This window comes from Podarcis liolepis, assembly GCF_965112155.1.
Source record: "Podarcis liolepis genome assembly, chromosome: Z".
NCBI classification, from domain to species: domain Eukaryota; kingdom Metazoa; phylum Chordata; class Lepidosauria; order Squamata; family Lacertidae; genus Podarcis; species Podarcis liolepis.
In genome coordinates this window covers 21613129-21631657 of record NC_139570.1, presented here as the reverse complement: position 1 = coordinate 21631657, position 18529 = coordinate 21613129, and the positions used below count along the sequence as shown (strand labels likewise).

Here is an 18529-nt window from a genome sequence, read left to right as displayed (position 1 = left end):
ATTTCTCCCCCATCCCTATGTTTATTCAAAGACAGACTGAAAGTGCTCAATGGAGTTTATTACCTTGAAAGTGTGTTTAGGGTGCAGCCTCAGATTAGCTCCTTATTTCACCTGGAGTATTGTGTCCAGTTCTGGGCACCACAATTTAAGACAGATATTGTCAAGTTGGAAAATGTTCAGAGGATGACCAGGATGATCAAGGGTGTGGAAACCAAGCCTTATGAGAAATAGTTGAGGGATTTGGGTATGTTTAGCCTGGTACAGAGGAGACTGAGAGGAGGTGTGATTGCCAGCTTCATATATCTGAAGGGTTGTCACATGGAAAATTGAGAAAGCTTGTTTTCACCTACTCCAGAGGGTAGGACCTAGACAAATGACTTCAAAAATGGAGATTCCAACTAAACATCAGGAAGAACTTCATAAAAGTAAGAGCTGTTAGACAGTAGAATGGACTCCCTCAGGAGGCTATGGACTCTCCTTCACTGGAGGTTTTAAAGCAGAGGATGGATGACCATTTTTTAATTACATGCCATTGAAGTGAATGGGAAAAGCCTGCATACATAGGAGCTCCACAAATGCACTGAAATAGACACGAAGATTTGAATCAGAATTGAGGCTTGATTGTGCCTGATTGTTTTTTACCAACAGTCAGGTTATTTCCCCCTCCCTCCTCCAGGAATTTTAAAAGTACACAAGCTGTGGCCCATTCTAAATTGCACTCATTCCATGTATAGTGAGCGAGCGTTATAGCTTCTTGCCTCTCCATAATCTTCCTTCGTTGACTGGCCATACAAGTATCAGCGCATCAAAAAGCTGGACATTTCAGGCCTCTGCATAGTTTGGAAAGCAATCAAGTTTAAGGGGAGAAATTCTAACTGGCATTAAATTAGCCGCCACCATCGCCATAGCAGCGCTGGTGTTTTATTAAAAAGTTGCGTAAGCACCTTGCTGTGCCATGCACACAGGAAAACAATTTAATTTCCTCTGCCTTATCACAAGCTGCAGAGACAACACTTCTACACGTAAGGAAGGATTAACGCAAAACTCGGCACTCCAGTGTTGTGATTTATGGGAGGCACGCCTCGAGTGCATTGCATGCCATGACCCCTCCCCAAGACCCAACTGGTCTCATACTCAAAAAGGGCAACTCCATTTCCCAACACATTCAGTTCCAGTTGCTCAATTTTCAAAAGCAACATGCTACATAATTAATTGGTTCCTTCACACTGAAGTGCAAGAATACCATTCTGCATATATATATATATATATATATATATATATATATATATATAGGCCACAGTTGTTCTTGCATATATAGATCTTTGTGTCTGAGACCATAGAGAAGTAATGCCAAGTAGAGTAGTGAATGCTGGGCTGGGTGGGCATTCCTTCATGAGGAAGGGCAGAACACCTTCTTTGCATGCAAAGGGTTCTAGATTCCTGGGCATCTTCAAGTAGGACCTGCCTGAAACCCCAGAGAGGCAGTGCCAGTCAATGTAGACAATACTGATGATGGGCCATTGGTCTGCCTAAAAACAAGGCTTCTTTCTATGTTCAGAGGAATGAGCATAGCTCTGTCGTAGAGCATATAGGATCTCCAAGTACAGCTTGAAAAAACTGCTGTTTCTAAGCCTGGAGAACCAATGCCAGTCAGCATAGACATTGCTGAGCTGCATGGGCCCTTAGTCTGACTCAGAATAAGGCAACTTCATGTGTTCATCACAATTCCATTAGAAAGGGGATATAGCTCTTTGGTAGAGCATCTGCTTTGCATGCAGAAGATCTGAGGTTCAATCTCTGGCATATCCAGGTAGGGCTGGAAAAGACTCCTTTCCAAATCCCTACAGAACCACTGTCCACCAGTGCAGACCAGACATAAGGACCTTATTGCCTTCTGGATATGGTTGGATTATAACTCCCCTCATACCTGACCAGTGGCCATGCTGGCTGAGGCTGCTGGAAGTTGGAGTCCAGCATCATCTGTTGGACAATGGTGAGCTTGATGGACCACAGTTGAAATTGGGGCAATGCTATAGCTCATGCTTTGCATTCAGGAAGTCCCAGGATCAGATCCTGACATCTTCAGTTGAGTTTCCCAGGTGGCAGGTAATTGAAAACACCTCTCTCTCGCTGAAACCCTGTGGAGTCACAACCACTCATAGTAGTAGAGAATTTTGGGCTAAAATCTATCTACCCACTTAGGTGAACAAATAGGCTGAGTCAATGTAAGGCAGATCCCTACATCCACACAGAGAGAAGTGGCTTTATTTTAGAGCCTGACCACTCTGGAAGAGATGTGGTTCTGCAGCAAAATACACAACCAGTTCCTGCAGCATTAGCTACTAGATCACTGGACTCCAAGAATACAATAGCTGACCACCTCTTAAGAGTAAGATGGGGAATCAAAGAACTTAAGAGAGAAACAAAATATCCTTCCTGAACCTACTGGCCTACAAGCATGTTCTAGAATAAAATTAATAACACTAGAAGCTGTCAGCATGTGACAGTGGCCATGTACCCTGGGAGCGGCTTTGAGTGGCTAGCTAAACCAGGTGTGGGTAGTCAATGGGTCTCAAATCCTCAGTGAGTTAGCAACTTCCCCTGCATGCGACGACAGGCTCTGGTGGATTGAGGAGATGAGACCAATAGTGGGTCAAGAAGGTGGTTTCTGTACTGTAAAATCTTAGCATGACTAAGCCACTTCTGGCGAACCAGAGCAGTGCACAGAAATGCCATTTACCTTTCTGCCGGAGTGGTACCTATTTATCTACTTGCACTTTGATGTGCTTTTGAACTGCTAGGTTGGCAGGAGCAGGGACCGAGCAACGGGAGCTCACCCCATTGTGGGGATTCGAACTGGTGACCTTCTGATCGGCAAGTCCTAGGCTCTGTCCAGACAGCGCCACCCGCGTCTGGAGTGGAGTCCCTAAGACTGTTGGGTGGCACCTTGTACGTCTCCTTCCGGCAACTCGTGCAGCCAAGCTGGTGCCAAACATATAGCTCTGCTTTTCTTTGGACCATATTAGTGAGGCCAGGCCAGGGTGTGTGTGTCTTGTCTGGGCAGCCCAGGACTTCCATACATACTCCCTAGGCTTGCAAGCCAGAGAGGTCACTTCGGTGCTGCTAATGGAGCACAAGCAACATGGGAGGCAGCAATTATGAGTTACTGGTCTCTGCAGCCACGGCAGATGCTGTGATTCTCCAGTAGTTTGACTTCTCCCCCCAAGACACATTCCATTGTCTCTCAAGACAGACGGATGCCAACAACTAATACTAATAGGACATAAATTATCTTTCATAAACTCAAAACTTTGAATCATTTATTACTGCTTATTAAAAAAAATAGCAGGCAAACACCATAAATTCACATTTGCAATGCAGCTGTCGCCATCCCCTTCTCAAGTCACAAAATTTAATTGTGAGTATAAAAATTACAAGGTAACTTAAAAAGAAAAGGAACTGACTTAGCAGAAAATCCACGCACATGGCATTCCAATAGCACCCCCTCCTGGCCTCTGAAGTGAAGCTGGAGATAACTGGAAAACAACAAAAAAGAAAGCTGCAAAATATGTGTTACATGAAAATGCATGTAACTGTAACCCAATGGCCCTTTTGAAAGAGGAAGAAAGCACATTTTGAGGGGGGTTATGAGGAGCAAAAAGTGGTGGGCAAGGAAGAGATGCTTAAGCCATTCTGCCATCGTCTTCCTGTTTTGTCCTCTGTCTTCCTGTTTTGAATCATCCCAGTAGCCTTTTCTCTTTCTTTTGCATTTGCCCTCAGAAACACATATTTTGAGCCTTACAGGGAAGGTGTGATTTGGAGCAAGAAAATGGCAGGTGAGGAACGGTTGAGTATTTTCTTCCTTTGTGCATCTGCGCTCCAAATCACCCAAATTCAGAAGCCAGTTTTTCCTTCCCTTAAAAAACAAAAATGAACCAGTAGCAGCAAGCAATGGGTGAACCTCAGTTTCAGCAGTACCTTGTGGATAGTGGACTAGGCCTAGTCCTTTAGTTAGTGGCTAGTTCCCTAAATGTTCCCCTGGCACCTCCTTTCCATAGCCCAGGAAGCTTAGGGAGAGAGGTGCAAAGCTCTCACAAACCTATGAAAATTTTCACTGCACGCCACTGAGTTTCAGATTTGTTCAGCTTTTCATTTTCCCAATCTTGACTTCAACTGATACGTAGAAATGACTTTATGATCTGAAAATAGAGAGGTTGTATGTACTTTTGTCTGGGACGCGGGTGGCACTGTGGTCTAAACCACAGAGCCTAAGGCTTGCCGATCAGAAGGTCGGCAGTTCAAATCCCTGCGATGTGGTGAGCTCCCGTTGCTCGGTCCCTGCTCCTGCCAACCTAGCAGTTCAAAAGCACATCAAAGTGCAAGTAGATAAATAGGTACTGCTCCAGCGGGAAGGTAAACGGTGTTTCCGTGTGCTGCTCTGGTTCTCCATAAGCAGCTTAGTCATGCTGGCTACATGACCCAGAAGCTGTATGCCGGCTCCCTCGGCCAATAAAGCGAGATGACGGCCGCAACCCCAGAGTCATCTGCGACTTGACCTAATAGTCAGGAGTCCCTTTACCTACCGTATGTACTTTTGTAACCCAAGAAAATCTATAATAAACAATTTTTAAAAAAAAAAAGCTTACCACAATTGTCATTTAAAATGGCAGGGACTTACAAGAAAATCAATAGTTATCTCAGTGCACATTTTTCACTTATAGAAATTTTTGCACGCTTAATTTTGTTGGAAAACTACAGTGCAGAATTTGAAGTGTAAATTTCAAGTATTACCTGTACTTCCATCCATGTATTGTTTTGGGAACTGCAAATTTAGGTCACTATGCATAAAAAAGTGAACTGGACTAAATTTTGCTCATATCACTAGAGGAAACCAGAGACACCTCTGCCTGCTCCATCCCTCTGTAAGAGTAGAGAAACTCATCCAAGTGCTTCTAATGTCTTCACCACTGAAATCCTTTGCACATTCTCAGTATAGATAATTATTTATCTCATAGCCAACTTTTGACTTACAGCTGGCAATCCAATGAATGGAAAAGGAAGTGAGGGATAACAAAGAAGCAGAGTTCTTTATTATTTGTGGGGAAATTCTGAATCTTGAGAAGAGTTGTTGAGGGAGAAGAGGGGATCATTACTGTTCCATAGGTGAGAATAGGAATTTTTTTTTTAGATTTGAATTCAGTAGAAAGCGCGTTTTCTCAAAGATGAGGATGAAATAATAATAAATAATAATAAATTTTTATTTGTACTCTGCCTTCCCCAGCCAGAGCCGGGCTCAGGGCGGCTAACATCATAAAACTAACACAGTATACAAGAACATAAGAACATAAAAACAGGCAATCAATTAATTAAAATACATCTTAAAATTAGTTCAGAGCAAATTAAAATCTGGACAGATGGCAGTCCATGGCTAAAATAAAAGAGATCCCAGCACCGAAAATCTCCTCCCTGGAATGGCGACTCTTACACTTTTTTGCTCTCTAATTCAACACCAGATTGGTGTGATGATGACTGCATTGTTTTAATTCTTTAATTTATGAGATGTAATGACACTCGTTGATTTTGGAAAATGTGAAAACAGGATTTCTTTTTTATTTTGTCTTTTAAAAATCCTTTAAAAAAATATTCCTCTTGTGAATCTACGACTTTGGAAGGAGACAAAGCTTCATTATGTTGGAATGCCCATTATTTTCACAGCAGAGAGCCCCAGAAACCTAAGCGAAAGCAGGATATCTTCAGGAGAAAAAGGCTACAGACTAAACCCTACACAAATCTGGAGTGGAGTCCTTAGGATGGTTGGATGGTATCTTGTATGCCTCCTTCCAGCAACTCCTACAGCCAAGCTGATGCCAGACATATTGTTCTGCTTTCCTTTGGATCACAACAGTGAGGCTGAGAAGGAGGTATTGTCTTCTGGGCAGCCCAGGATCTCCATACACGCTGCCCAGGCTTGTGCCCCAGAGAGGTCACTTTGGTGCTGTCATTGCAGCAAAAACAACACAGAAGGCAGCAGCTGCGAGTTACTAGTCTCTGTAGCCACAGTGGGTGCTGTGATTCTCCAGCAGCCTGACTTCACCCCCAGAGGTACACTCCATTGTCTCCCAAGACAGATGGATGCCAACAATTCCCTTCACATCAGCTCTCAGGAGGTCCAGCTCATGACCAGCACCATGTACACCATGTCTTGGGCTGATTGCACACACTCATAGGTGCCTGCAGCCAATGGCACTGAGAGTCAAATCTACACCAGGGAGATCAGGGAAGGAAATGTGGCTCAGTGGTAGAGCATCTGTTTTGCATGCAGAAGGCTGCAGGTTCAAACCCCAGCATCTCCAGGAAGGTCTGGGAAAAGACTCCCTGCAATCATGATATAAGGGTCAAAGGAGGAAATATACTTACTATGCTTTGTACCATTGCAAAGACAATAATATCCTCTTGAATGTGTGTGAGTAGTATTGTTCAATTCCCACACACTCCCTTGGTTTTTGGTGTTGTTGAGTTTTGCTTTTGTTTTTTTTAAGAATACTGTAGCTACTTCTCTGACATCTTTATTTTGAGAATCCCATTGATCAGTCCCCTCGTCTATACTGTATGTTCCACATTAAGTCATTATCTCTGCTGTTCACTCCATTAATTCTGCTAGTTTTATTAGCAAAGTTCTGCCGCCTAGTCCTGTAACGGTGACAAGCATTTCGGAAAGCTAATCTGACAGATAATGACTCCATTAAGGGTTGAATACTAATTGGTTTACATCAGGGGCCTGGAATTAATTGATGCAAATAAATTAGCACCTGAGCATGCATCACCCCAGCTTTGGATTTTCCTAAATACCAAGGTGTTTGGGGTTTTTTTAAAAAAGAAAACTTTACATCTTCAGAAAAATGTAACTGAATATAAACAAACAGGACAGGTAATTAAAATGTGGCAAGAAAATCTTCCAAGAAAGGTTTAATATTGCCTCCCAACCGATCTGAGGAGGAAAGGGTGCTTTGCTTGCACATTTTTCTTAGGTATTTATGGCTTATATAAAAATGCTTTTTTTCTTCACTTCCAAGACCCACAATTATCATTATTTTTGGTATTATGGCAAATTATTGCTGCTAATAACAGCTGTTAATCTAATCTATCAAAATGGCACTTTATTACAATTTTAAATGGAGAGTGCAATTTGTGAGGTTTGGGGGCTGTGCACATGCGCACACATTGATGCGACCTCAGTTCACCCAGTAGCAAACCATATGCAATAACTCTATCCTCCAATTTGGGAAAGCCTGTTTGTAACCACCACACCAAATTGGGCAAAGTCTTACCAAAGTCACATTTTGATTTAACATCTTAATTCAAAATGGCGTCTGGTGTCCAAAATATAGATGAAGACCATCTTCGGAACGCTAGTGCTGAGCTGGGAAGCAATACCTTAAGACTCACCCAAATCAGTGGGTGCAGTTTGGATCTGTGACACCAAATAAAGCAAAATCACACAAAACTGGAAGATGGTGTCTATGCAGATGTATTCAAATCAGACCCTCCAGGTGTCCCTATTTTCCAGGGACGTCCCTGATTTAGAGACGCCATCCCTGTTTCTGATTTGATCCCAGAATGTCCCGCTTTTCCTTAGGATGTCTGTATTTTTATTGGAGAAATGTTGGAGGGGATGGAGTTATCCCACCCCTGAGCTGTCTCAAGGTAATAATAATAATAATAATAATAATAATAATAATAATAATAATAATAATAATAATAATAATTTATTTATACCCCGCCCATCTGGCTGAGTTTCCCCAGCCACTCTGGACAGCTCCCAATCAAGTGATTAAAAACAGTACAGCGTTAAATATTAAAAACTTCCCTGAACAGGGCTGCCTGTATAATGCAAGGCAATCCTGTATAATGAAGGTTTTTTTATGTTTAATGTTTTATTGTGTTTTTATGTATGATGGAAGTTGTTCAGAGTGCTGGCGCAACCCAATAAGATGTGTGAGGTATAAATAGTAAAATAATCATTATGGAATGGGACATCCCTATTTTCATTAGTGAAATGTTGGAGGGTGTGTCACACCAGTGCAATTTGTTTGTTTGTTTGTTTGTTTGTTGTGTGTGTGTGTCTGTATCCAAACAATAAAGTCATAAAAAGTAATAAAAAACGTTAAAAGCAAAAAAGAAACTAAAAACAAACCTCCATAGGCCTGGCAGAATATAAAAGTTTTCCACATGCTTTTAAAAGTTGGCACAAAAAATGGACACTGAATCTCCATTGGTAGGGTGTTCCACAGGACTGGGCCAATGGCACTGCAGCCTCGAGTTCTTGTTGTCAAACAAGCCCCAGCTACTCAGGGAATGACCAAAAACATTCCTGCAAATGATCTCAGTGAATAAGCTGGGAAATAAGGGTTCAGGCAATCCTTGGGGTACCCTGGGCCCACGTTCTCCAGGGCTTGAAAATAAACACAAGGAGAAAGCTTGATGAGGGATATCAGGCACAAGCATCTATCACCACCCGATTTTCAAGCTGTTGCACCAAAAAATAGGCAAAGTCACACCAATGTCATATTTTAGTCTGCCACCTTGATTCAAAATGGTGCCCAGCATCCAAACATAGGTGTAGACTGCCGCCTGCATCTGATCTGACATGAGGCAGATTCCCATGTACATATCCTGCACTCCTGCAACACTCCAGGTGAGATTGGCCACACAAACCAGGCCAAAGCTCTGCCAAACCTCCTTCTTTTGAGGAGATGTGTGTGGTGCTTGGAGGAGTTTAATAACAATGGCTGGCAGGCCATAGAGCTCTTTGGTCCTCATGCATACTGTTGCTACTGTATGGAAAGAGCTCTCCTAGCTTTGGGGGAAGCTGTTGTTCCTTGCAGTGACAATGACACTGCCTCTTCAATGAGGATGTTTCTTTTCCAAGGTGCTAATCAAGTGAGATCAAGGCATTCTTTGCCACAGCTCTGTTGCTAAGTGATGATCACACTTTTGGGGCTCACCTTGCAAGGCTTTGGAATTCAAACTAACATATTCTAACAACTGTGCCCAGGAAGAGGTACTCTGCACACAGTGTAAATTCCTTTGTGAATTTGTCACATATGTTAACATTTCTCTTAATTTTTGCATCCTTGCTTCCTCTTCTTTTTCCTTTCCTTTCTAATGTTTCCACTCTGTGGATTTTGGGGGAGGTGGGGTGGGGGTGATTAAGCCATAATGCATTTAAAGAATGGTATAAATTAACTGAGGAGCTATGTTCAGGGTTGGCTCCAGGTTTGAATGGGTCCACACTCAGCAAAGTGCCTACTGATAAGGCCCTTACTTCACGGTTTCCTCCTCCCCGCACCAGTATATTTGGCACAGTGTTCCATAATGAGGGATGCGGGCAGCGCTGTGGTCTAAACGACTGAGCCTTTTGGGCTTGCCAATTGCAAGGTCAGCAAATCCTCATGACAGGGTGAGCTCCTGTTGCTCTATCCCAGCTCCTGCCAACCTAGCAGTTCAAAAGCACACCAGCGCAAGTACATAAATAGGTACCGCTGTGACGGGAAGCTAAATGGCATTTCTGTGCTCTCTGGTTTCCATCACAGTCCTCCATGTGCCAGAAACGGTTTAGTCATGTTGGCCACATGACCTGGAAAGCTGTCTGTGGACAAACACCGGCTCCCTTGGCTTGAAAGTAGAGATGAGCGCCACACCCCATAGTCCTTTACCTTTACCCACAATGAGGGTTTCTACATCTAGTGAATTGTGGAGAATTCATATAGATTATCCTGACTAATATCATACATATAATTAACTAGTGCATAATCTGACTGTCACAAGTTTATGAGTCTTCAAGGGCAGCCCCACACAGACCACACTGCAACAATCCAGCCGGGAAATTACCAGAGCATGGAGTACCATGGCCAAGTCATCTCTGTCCCAGAGGGGTCTCCAAACACTTGTCTAGCCAGTTTGAGAGAGATTCAAGTGATAGGCTGAAAAGAAACACTGAAATCATTGCATCACAATGTCCTATCAGCTGATGTGACAATATAATGTACCAGATAAACTGATGACTTGTACTTTGCAACTTCCTGACCAAAACATCCAGCTGAAGGGGAAAAAAATCAATGGAGCATCTAGACTGGCAAGTACTCACCAAGAACTCTTCATACCCAAGTAGCTCCCATAAACATTCCTAACAAGACTATTAGATTTATTTATTTGATTTATTTACCGCCCTTCACCATAAGATCTCGCAGCAGTTTGCAAGATAAAAATGCATGGTAAAAGCAAAAATAAATAGTTAAAACAACAAAACAATAACATACCCCTCCCACAAACAAATTTAAAAGACTGTAGAATATTATTCAGACAATGGCCTGGATGAAAATGAATGTTTTTGCCTGATGCCTAAAGATATATATCGAAGGTGCCAGATGACCCTCCCTGGGGAGAACACTCCACAAATTGGGAGCCACTGCAGAGAAGGCCCATTCCTGTGTTGGCATCCTCCAGACCGCTTGTGGAGGAGGCACACGAAGAAGGACCTCAGATTATGAATGCAGAGTCTAGAGTCGGTTCATATCCTCTCTCTTGACTTTCACTTATTGCTAAGTATCGATTCTCAGAACAATTTAGCTAATCATTCACCACCTCACAATTTATGGCCAGTGTAGGATTAAACATTCTGGAGGCCCCCAGGCAGTCAAAATCTCAGGGACCCCCTCACAGTGATGTAGGTGATGTAGGTTTCTGAGTCAAATTCTTTCAAGATCAAGTCATTATTATTTGGATCCATTGTCACAGGAACCCTAAAAGGCGTGGGGGCCCATAGGTCAGCGCCTACTCTGCCTATTTGTTAATCTGGCACTGGCTATGGCTTGCCACATGCTTCCATAGTTTCACATAAAATTTTGGCTTCAACGCATGCTAGGAAGCAAGTTTCCCCAAAGCATTTTTAAAGACTACTGAACATGAACTGGGTTCGCTTCCCTGCTCCTCCACATGCAGCTGCTGGGTGACCTTGGGCCAGTCATACTTCTTTGAAGTCTCTCAGCCCCGCTCACCTCACAGAGTGTTTGTTGTGGGGGAGGAAGGGAAAGGAGAATGTTAGCTGCTTTGAGACCTGTCGGGTAGTGATAAAGCGGGCTATCAAATCCAAACTCTTCTTCTTCTTCTGTGCATATGGGACCCAATCCAGCACTTTTCAGTCTCATTGATTCTAATGGAAATATTCAAGCACATGATTAACTCTTCCATTCAAACTCTTGCTTTTTTCAAAGTGCTTAACTTTAAAGGCAGCATTACCTCAGAGAAATAATTTTGCTTCCCCATCCATTACAAACTTCCTCCTGGAGATGTAAGATTGTAGCTCAGTCTCGTTTGCATGTCAAACGTCCCAGTTTCAATGCATCTCCAGGCCAAATGATCTCGTAGCAGGTGATGGGAAGATCATCAGCCTGAGATGCTGAGCAACCGCTGCCAGTCAGAGTAGACAACACTGAACCAGAAAAGACAATAGTCTAGCTTGGTTAAAGGTACATTCTAAGAGTATGTCTGTCCTTTTGAGGACAGAATTGTTTGTCTGAAGTAAACAAGCAACTACCCCAGATGTGCCTACTCAACTGCCTCAGTGAACAGAATTGGCACTACAATGGTACCTTGGTTCTCAAACTTAATCCATTCTGGAAGTCCGTTCCAAAACCAAAGCGTTCCAAAACCAAGGTACACTTTGCCATACAAAGTAATTGAAAATGGATCAATCCATTCCAGACTTTTAAAAACAACCCCTAAAACAGCAATTTAACATGACTTTTACTATATAATGAGGCCATTGATCCATAAAATGAAAGCAATAATCAATGTACTGTATTATAAAATAAATAAGACAGTATTGTAGATGATAAAAATTAAGATTATTTTTTTTCCTCACCTGCACTGATGTTAGTCATTGTTTGTATAGGCAGCTTTTATCCATTTCCACAGTCACACAATCAATCAATCAATCAGTAGCTGAACTGGGTTCCACACAGTCACAAAAACAAATTAACCGAAAAAGCCTCAAAAACAAAAATGCAAAATAAATAGCAAAAACAAAAGCACCAAATTTAATCCATTCTGGAAGTCCGTTTGACTTCCGAAATGTTTGAAAACCAAGGTGCAGCTTCTGATTGGTGCAGGAGCCCCAAAAACATTAGCCAAAAGCTGAATCAGATGTTCAGCTTCTGAAAAACCTTTGAAAACCGGAACACTTACTTCCAGGTTTTTGGCGTTTGGAAACCAAGGTGTTTGAGTACCAAGGTACCACTGTACTACTTTGGAACTCCTTGTCTATTGAAATCAAGCAAGCTCCTTCACTGTCCTCTTTTCGGCACCCCCTAAAAACATTCTTGTTTAGACAAGGCTACCCAGATGCTTAGTAAGTTGAGGCAATTTTAATCTACTTTATTTTATTACTTTATTATGTTTTATAGTTGTAATTTTTATTCAATTTATTGTTTCATATTTTTGTAAATTGCTTTGGGTTTTGTTTTTTACAATCAAGTGCAGAAAGATTTCAAGTCCTGCAGGGCCCTAGTCGAGAGAGTGAGAGTGTTCCACCAGGCTGGGGCCAGTGCCTTTTGCCAGGGCTGAAAAGACCCTGGCCCTGGCCCTGGTCAAGGCCAGTCTAACATCTTTGGGGCCCGGGACCTCCAAGGTGTTATTATTTGCGGACCGTAAGGTCCTCCACGGGGGCATACCAGGAGAGGCAGTCCCGTATGTATGTCCTTAGGCTGTATAGGGCTTTAAAGGTTAAAACCAGCACCTTAAACCTAACCCTGTACTCCACCAGGAGCCAGTGAGGCTGGTGTAGCACTGGATGAATGTGATCCTGTGGCAAGGACCCCATAAGGAGCCTTGCCACGGCATTCTGCACCCATTGGAGTTTCTGTGTCAGCTTCATGGGCAGCCCCATGTTGAGCGAAATACAATAGTAGAGCCTGGAGGTGACTGTTGCATGGATCACAGTGGCAAGATCAGGGTGGGAGAGGTAAGGGACCAGCTGCTTAGCATGACGAAGGTGGAAAAATGCCACCTTTGCTATGGCTGCAACCTGCACCTCCATAGAAAGAAAGGCGTCGACGGTTACTCCCAGACTCTTGACAGAAGGCGCTGGCACTAATTGCACCCCTGCAAGAGATGGGAGTTGGCCCCCAACTCCATGTTGCCCCTTCGCAGCCAGAGGACCTCTGTCTTCGAAGGATTTAACTTCCGCCGACTCCCACACACCCATCTAGCCACAGCTTCCAAACATCTGGTCAATGTGTCTGGGGCTGTCAGGATGGCCGTCCATCAACAGATAAAGTTGAGTACTGATGACAGCATAAGAGGGTGCATAAAGATGTTAAATTTAATTTACCATCCTCCAGTCCTTATGCTTTAAGGGAAGTGCTTACAACTCTGGAGATAAGCAAGCAAGGAAAAGAGAAGTTCCATATTACTGTCTTGCTTCTGTTTCCATATATATATATATATATATATATATATATATATATATATATCCATAAAGCTAGGTGTGTGTTTGGAAATTCAGGTAATATATTCATTGCCAGTCTTGCTTCATTCAGATATTACAGATAAACTGTGCATTAAACTGATTTGTGAAAGCAGAATAAACATTATCGTGGAGATGAGCTCATGTGGCCTTTGTTCTAATTTCATGATGGTTCAAGGAGGGAAAATGGGGAGAGAGGGCAAAAGAAAAAAGTGTGGCACCCACCCCTGGCATGTGCCGTCTAATAGGTTACCCCCAAGAAAGGACAGGAGAGAAATTTGATTAAGACCACATTTTCCCTAATTCATCCTTTTTGAAATAATAACCAACCAAAACTCATCCATCCTTCAAAATCAGCACTACTCCAAATTTTACAATACGGTTCTCCAACTAATTACAGTGGTACCTCGGGATGCGAACGGGATCTGTCCTGGAGCCTCCTTCACATCCTGAACAGAACGTAAGACGCGACTGCGCTTGTGGTGTTTCGCCACTTCCCCGCATGCGCGTGACGTCATTTTGACCATCTGTGCATGCGTGAGTGGCAAAACCCGGAAGTAGCACGCTTCGTTACTTCCAGGTCGCTGCAGAGCACAACCCAAAAATACTTATCCTGAAGCATATTTATCCCGAGGTATAACTGTAATGTGTAAAAGAAAGAAAAGCATATACTATGGTGAAGGGTGCACAGAGATGTATATATCGATGATAATGGCACAGTGTTTGTTGAGGAACATTGTTTTGTAAAAGTGTATATGTTAGGCAAAATGGGATAGAAAAGAATGTATATAGTAGGAGAAATTCACACTAAAATGATCAGTTTTCATGAGGACTTTAAAAAAATAACATTGCAAACTTATGAAGAACTGACCTTAAGACTGGGGAAATAAGAAACTGAGAGAAACCAAAACTGACAGATTTGGTCAAACCTCCTCCCAAGGCAAAAGCAGAGAAAATGAAACGCAGCATTAGTGCTGGCCACATTCAAGAATTTCTAAATTGTGCATATGTCGCATTTCTAGATCCTGGTGTCCTTTTTCTGGATCCTAGCCTCCCACACTTGCCTCCCGTTATTCTACCAATAATTATCATATTTACAATGAAAAAAATTATTCAGCAATATTTTCTTGACTAGAAAAGATGTTGGCTATTCATAGGCAGAAGAAATGTGTTGTCATGTTTCCACATTTTGGGATCCCCCCACCCTTTCTTCTGTCCCCAGCAATGATGATGAATTCTATGAAACCAAACCAGAAGAGTTTGTGGGTGATGTAGTGGAGACACAAATGAATGAAGACCCAGAAGGTGGTGAAAAAGAGGAGTATGTTGATGATGAAATGGACTCTGGCTCAGAACATCCCAATGGAAATGATGAGGAACAGCCTGCCACCGAAGAATACACATCCAAGGAAGCTATTAGTCCACAACAAATGACCCAGAAAGCATGTATGTTCCATAATCCCACCTGTTCATCAATAGACAGACTTGGGGGTCTGCAAGAAGCACTTTGCGTAGTTCCCTTCTCACTTGGTGGTGAAGCTGGGTAGCACAACACCTCCCTTCTCACCAAGTTAGTGAGAGGGGAAGCATTCCACAGAGCTGTGCCACCAGTTCCTCACAGCTCGTAAGGACAGGGGAAACTTGTAGCAAAGCTGGGCAGCAGAACGCTGTGCCACTCTGCCACCACAGAAGCCTCCCTTACCTGGGTTGCTTCTGTGGCAGTGGTGGGGCAGGATGCTGGCAGGAGTGCTGCTGCTTTCATTTCTGCCACCTGAGGCAGCTGCCTCACCTCGTCTCATGGGTGGGCTGGCTTGGGCCCACTCTGTGCCAAAAGATTCTCAGTCTGCTACATTCATAGCAGGGCACATTTCAGCCGTCTCAGAGTCAGAGGTTTCTACACTACCACCCACAGATCTCCCTCTATTCTCCATCCATGGCAAGCAAGAGGCATTATGACAGTTCAGCCAGGCAAAGTCACTCAATGTGGATCAACGAGGGTGGATCAATGAATTGTTTCACCTAGGGGATCTCAAGGGCCTGATAGAGAGGATTGGAGGGGCCTGAGTTTCTCCACCTTTGTTTTAGATGCTCAGGCAAGCCATTTTCATTCAACCTCATTTTCCTCCCACCCCCAATCTTCAACATGTTCTAAACCAGTGGTACCCAATTACCTAAATACTGTGGACCCCCTGTTTTTCAAAAGCCAAGCCATGGACCTCTACTTTTGAAAATGTTGATATCTATGTGTTGGTCTTCCAGGCCACGCTGCCATGCAAATCACACAATCTGTGTGACAGCACAGCACCCAAAATTGTGTGTGGGTTGCATGGACCCCCAGGGTCTACGGACCACCAATTGGGAACCACTGCTTTCAACATTCCATACATCATGTAGGGAAATTTATATTCAATCCTGGTTGCATTATTTCAAATAAATATGTTTCTGCAGGCTTGGAGACTCCTCTCCAGGTATTCATTAATCACTACATTGACTGACTACATCTCTTTGCTCTGCTGATAGGAGGGACCACCAAGATGGCTGTTATACAAAACAGGCGTAAGCTGCAACTAAATGTTGTAGTGTTTTCCAAAAGAAGTGTGTTCCTGTTCAGAGCTTCTGCAAGCCTGAACCAACAGCCTTCTGATGACATTCAGGCTTCTTTGAAGTGGGAGGGGAGTTTCTCCAGCAAGACACAGCCTCACAGAGCTCACCTATCTGTAAAGGCTTATTTCCCTAGTCATGTTCCTATGATTTCTTAGTCCTAGATTCCATTTTTGGTGAGCTGCCTCCAAAGTCCTTGATCAAGATCAAACTTCTGTTTCCAAAGCCTCCACATCCTCTACAAAGACCACAAACAAAGCCGTTGTTTTTCACTGAAGTAAGTGAACAATGATATATGTTCAAGATTTGTGTGGTGAATTTGTGGGATCAGAGATTTGCAAAGGATCAAGGTAAAGGGACCCCTGACCGTTAAGTCCAGTTGGGGACGACTCTGAGGTTGCAGTGCTCATCTTGCTTTACTGGCCAAGGGAGCCGGCGTACAGTTTCCAGGTCATGTAGCCAGCATGACTAAGCTGCTTCTGGCAAAACCAGAGCAGCACATGGAAACGCCGTTTACCTCCCCGCCGGAGCGGTACCTATTTATGTACTTGCACTTTATTCGTGCTTTCGAACTGCTAGGTTGGCAGGAGCAGGGACTGAGCAACAGGAGCTCACCCCATTGCAGGGATTCAAACCACCAACCTTCTTTTCGGCAAGCCCTAGGCTCTGTGGATTAACCCACAGTGCCACCCGCGAAGGATACATAAGTACAATTTTCAAACCCTTGGAGTTGCCCCTGTTTTAGAGTTTTAGCCTCCTTGTATGAGATCTGCAGGGGACACAGATAAATGAGAAACCAGAAGCAAGGAAGAAAGCTGTTTTATTTTCAGATGTGAGAAGAAATTTTGCATTGGATTACGTACTTGTTTTAAACAAGTTTAAAGAATTATGTTATGTATGTGTTATAATTTATTGCAACAGTGCGGCACCCAGGGCCAATTTTGGCTTGCCAGGGGTTCCAATTTTTGCAAACATCATCTTGTCAATCAACTGACACCTGATCGGTAATGGCAGCTAATGAGCAGGAAGGTGTGGTTCAATTCTTTGTTGGCTGGCAACAATAGTTCCATGTGCTGTATGCAGCCAACACAGCAGGATTTAACCCTAACACTCATGAGCTAATGATTGGGCCCAGAGTGGCTTACAAATCAATAAAAATAACATACAGTGGTACCTCGGGTTACAGACGCTTCAGGTTACAGGCTCTGCTAAGCCAGAAATAGTACCTCGGGTTAAGAACTTTGCTTCAGGAGAACAGAAATCGCACGACGGCGGCACGGTGCGATTAGCTAAAGTGGTGCCTCAGGTTAAGAACAGTTTCAGGTTAAGAACAGACCTCCAGAACGAATTAAGTTCTTAACCTGAGGTACCACTGTAGTCACAACAGGAAAAGGAGATGGGGAGGGTGGGAGTAGGAAGGTCAGCTGGCTTTTGTTTTCTGTAAGTAAATCTTGGTGTAAGAATGTATCGCAGCCTCTTTTCTTCTGTTGTTAATTTTAAGGTTTCCGTCGCTGTTGAAGAAAGAAGACAGGATACCACCGTAGATGCTCTTATAAAGGATGAGAAACAAGAAATTCTGAAAAGTCACTATGTTCGCATTGGGGGCATGCTGGTTATGCCTGTACCTGTAGATGGTCCACTCTTCACTGATGAGGAAAAGTGATTGGGAGTCAAGAGACCACCTAGAAAAGCAAGAGCTGCACAACTACATCTTAGATAATAAAGTCAAGAAAGACCCAAAATGTTGTCCTCCCGCAAGCAGTATGTCAACACTCATAATTATTTGCTCAAAAATGTGACCACAAATCAGAGATAGCCCAGCCAACTTCACACGTATTGGGACATCATGGTTTCCTTGAATAGGAACAAGCCATTGTGAACTGTGGGCTCATACACTACATGCCCCCCTTTTCTTTCACATGCCAGAAAAGGGTTTGAAAGCTTCCACTTCTGGGTTTAAGCTAAACATGATATCTAACCTCAAGGAACTGTGATTTGTTCAAGCAGTGATTTAAGGACAAGACAGGATCTATAGTCACAGTGTGAACCTGGCTTATTGCCATTAGCCATAGTGCTATACTCTCCCACCTTCCTTGAGCAGTTAGAACTTCCAGCAGCAGTGCTTGCCCATGTTTGGCTTCCTTAGAGAGAAAAGGTCAATGGAGACTTAAGGTGTTTTGTAACATTTGGGTTTGTGTACAAATACACATGTAGAGTATAGATGGAGGCAGGCAGCATAGGTGTCATGACCCTGGAGTCCAGAAGTGGCAGTACACTTAGTCAGAGGCCACAGTGTCACCCAGTAAGGAGTCAAGCTGGTGGTCAGGGACCCACTGAACCTGAGGTTAGCAAGGAGAAGCCCACTGAATCAGATGATACACCCCCAATAACTAAAGCCAAGAC

The 18529-nt window shown here is 43.3% G+C and overlaps 1 protein-coding gene across 1 annotated transcript; it reads left to right on the top strand.

Annotated features, from left to right (window-relative positions):
• Positions 1–14691: 14691 nt before the first annotated feature.
• On the top strand, positions 14692–17879 carry LOC310697898 (uncharacterized protein; the record flags this gene model as incomplete). Its single annotated transcript, XM_083484500.1, has 3 exons — positions 14692–14971; positions 16285–16403; positions 17628–17879. The coding sequence occupies 3 exons, from the start codon at positions 14692–14694 to the stop codon at positions 17787–17789; spliced, it is 561 nt and encodes a 186-aa protein (XP_083340626.1). The 3' UTR covers positions 17790–17879.
• Between the last annotated feature and the right edge of the window lie 650 nt (positions 17880–18529).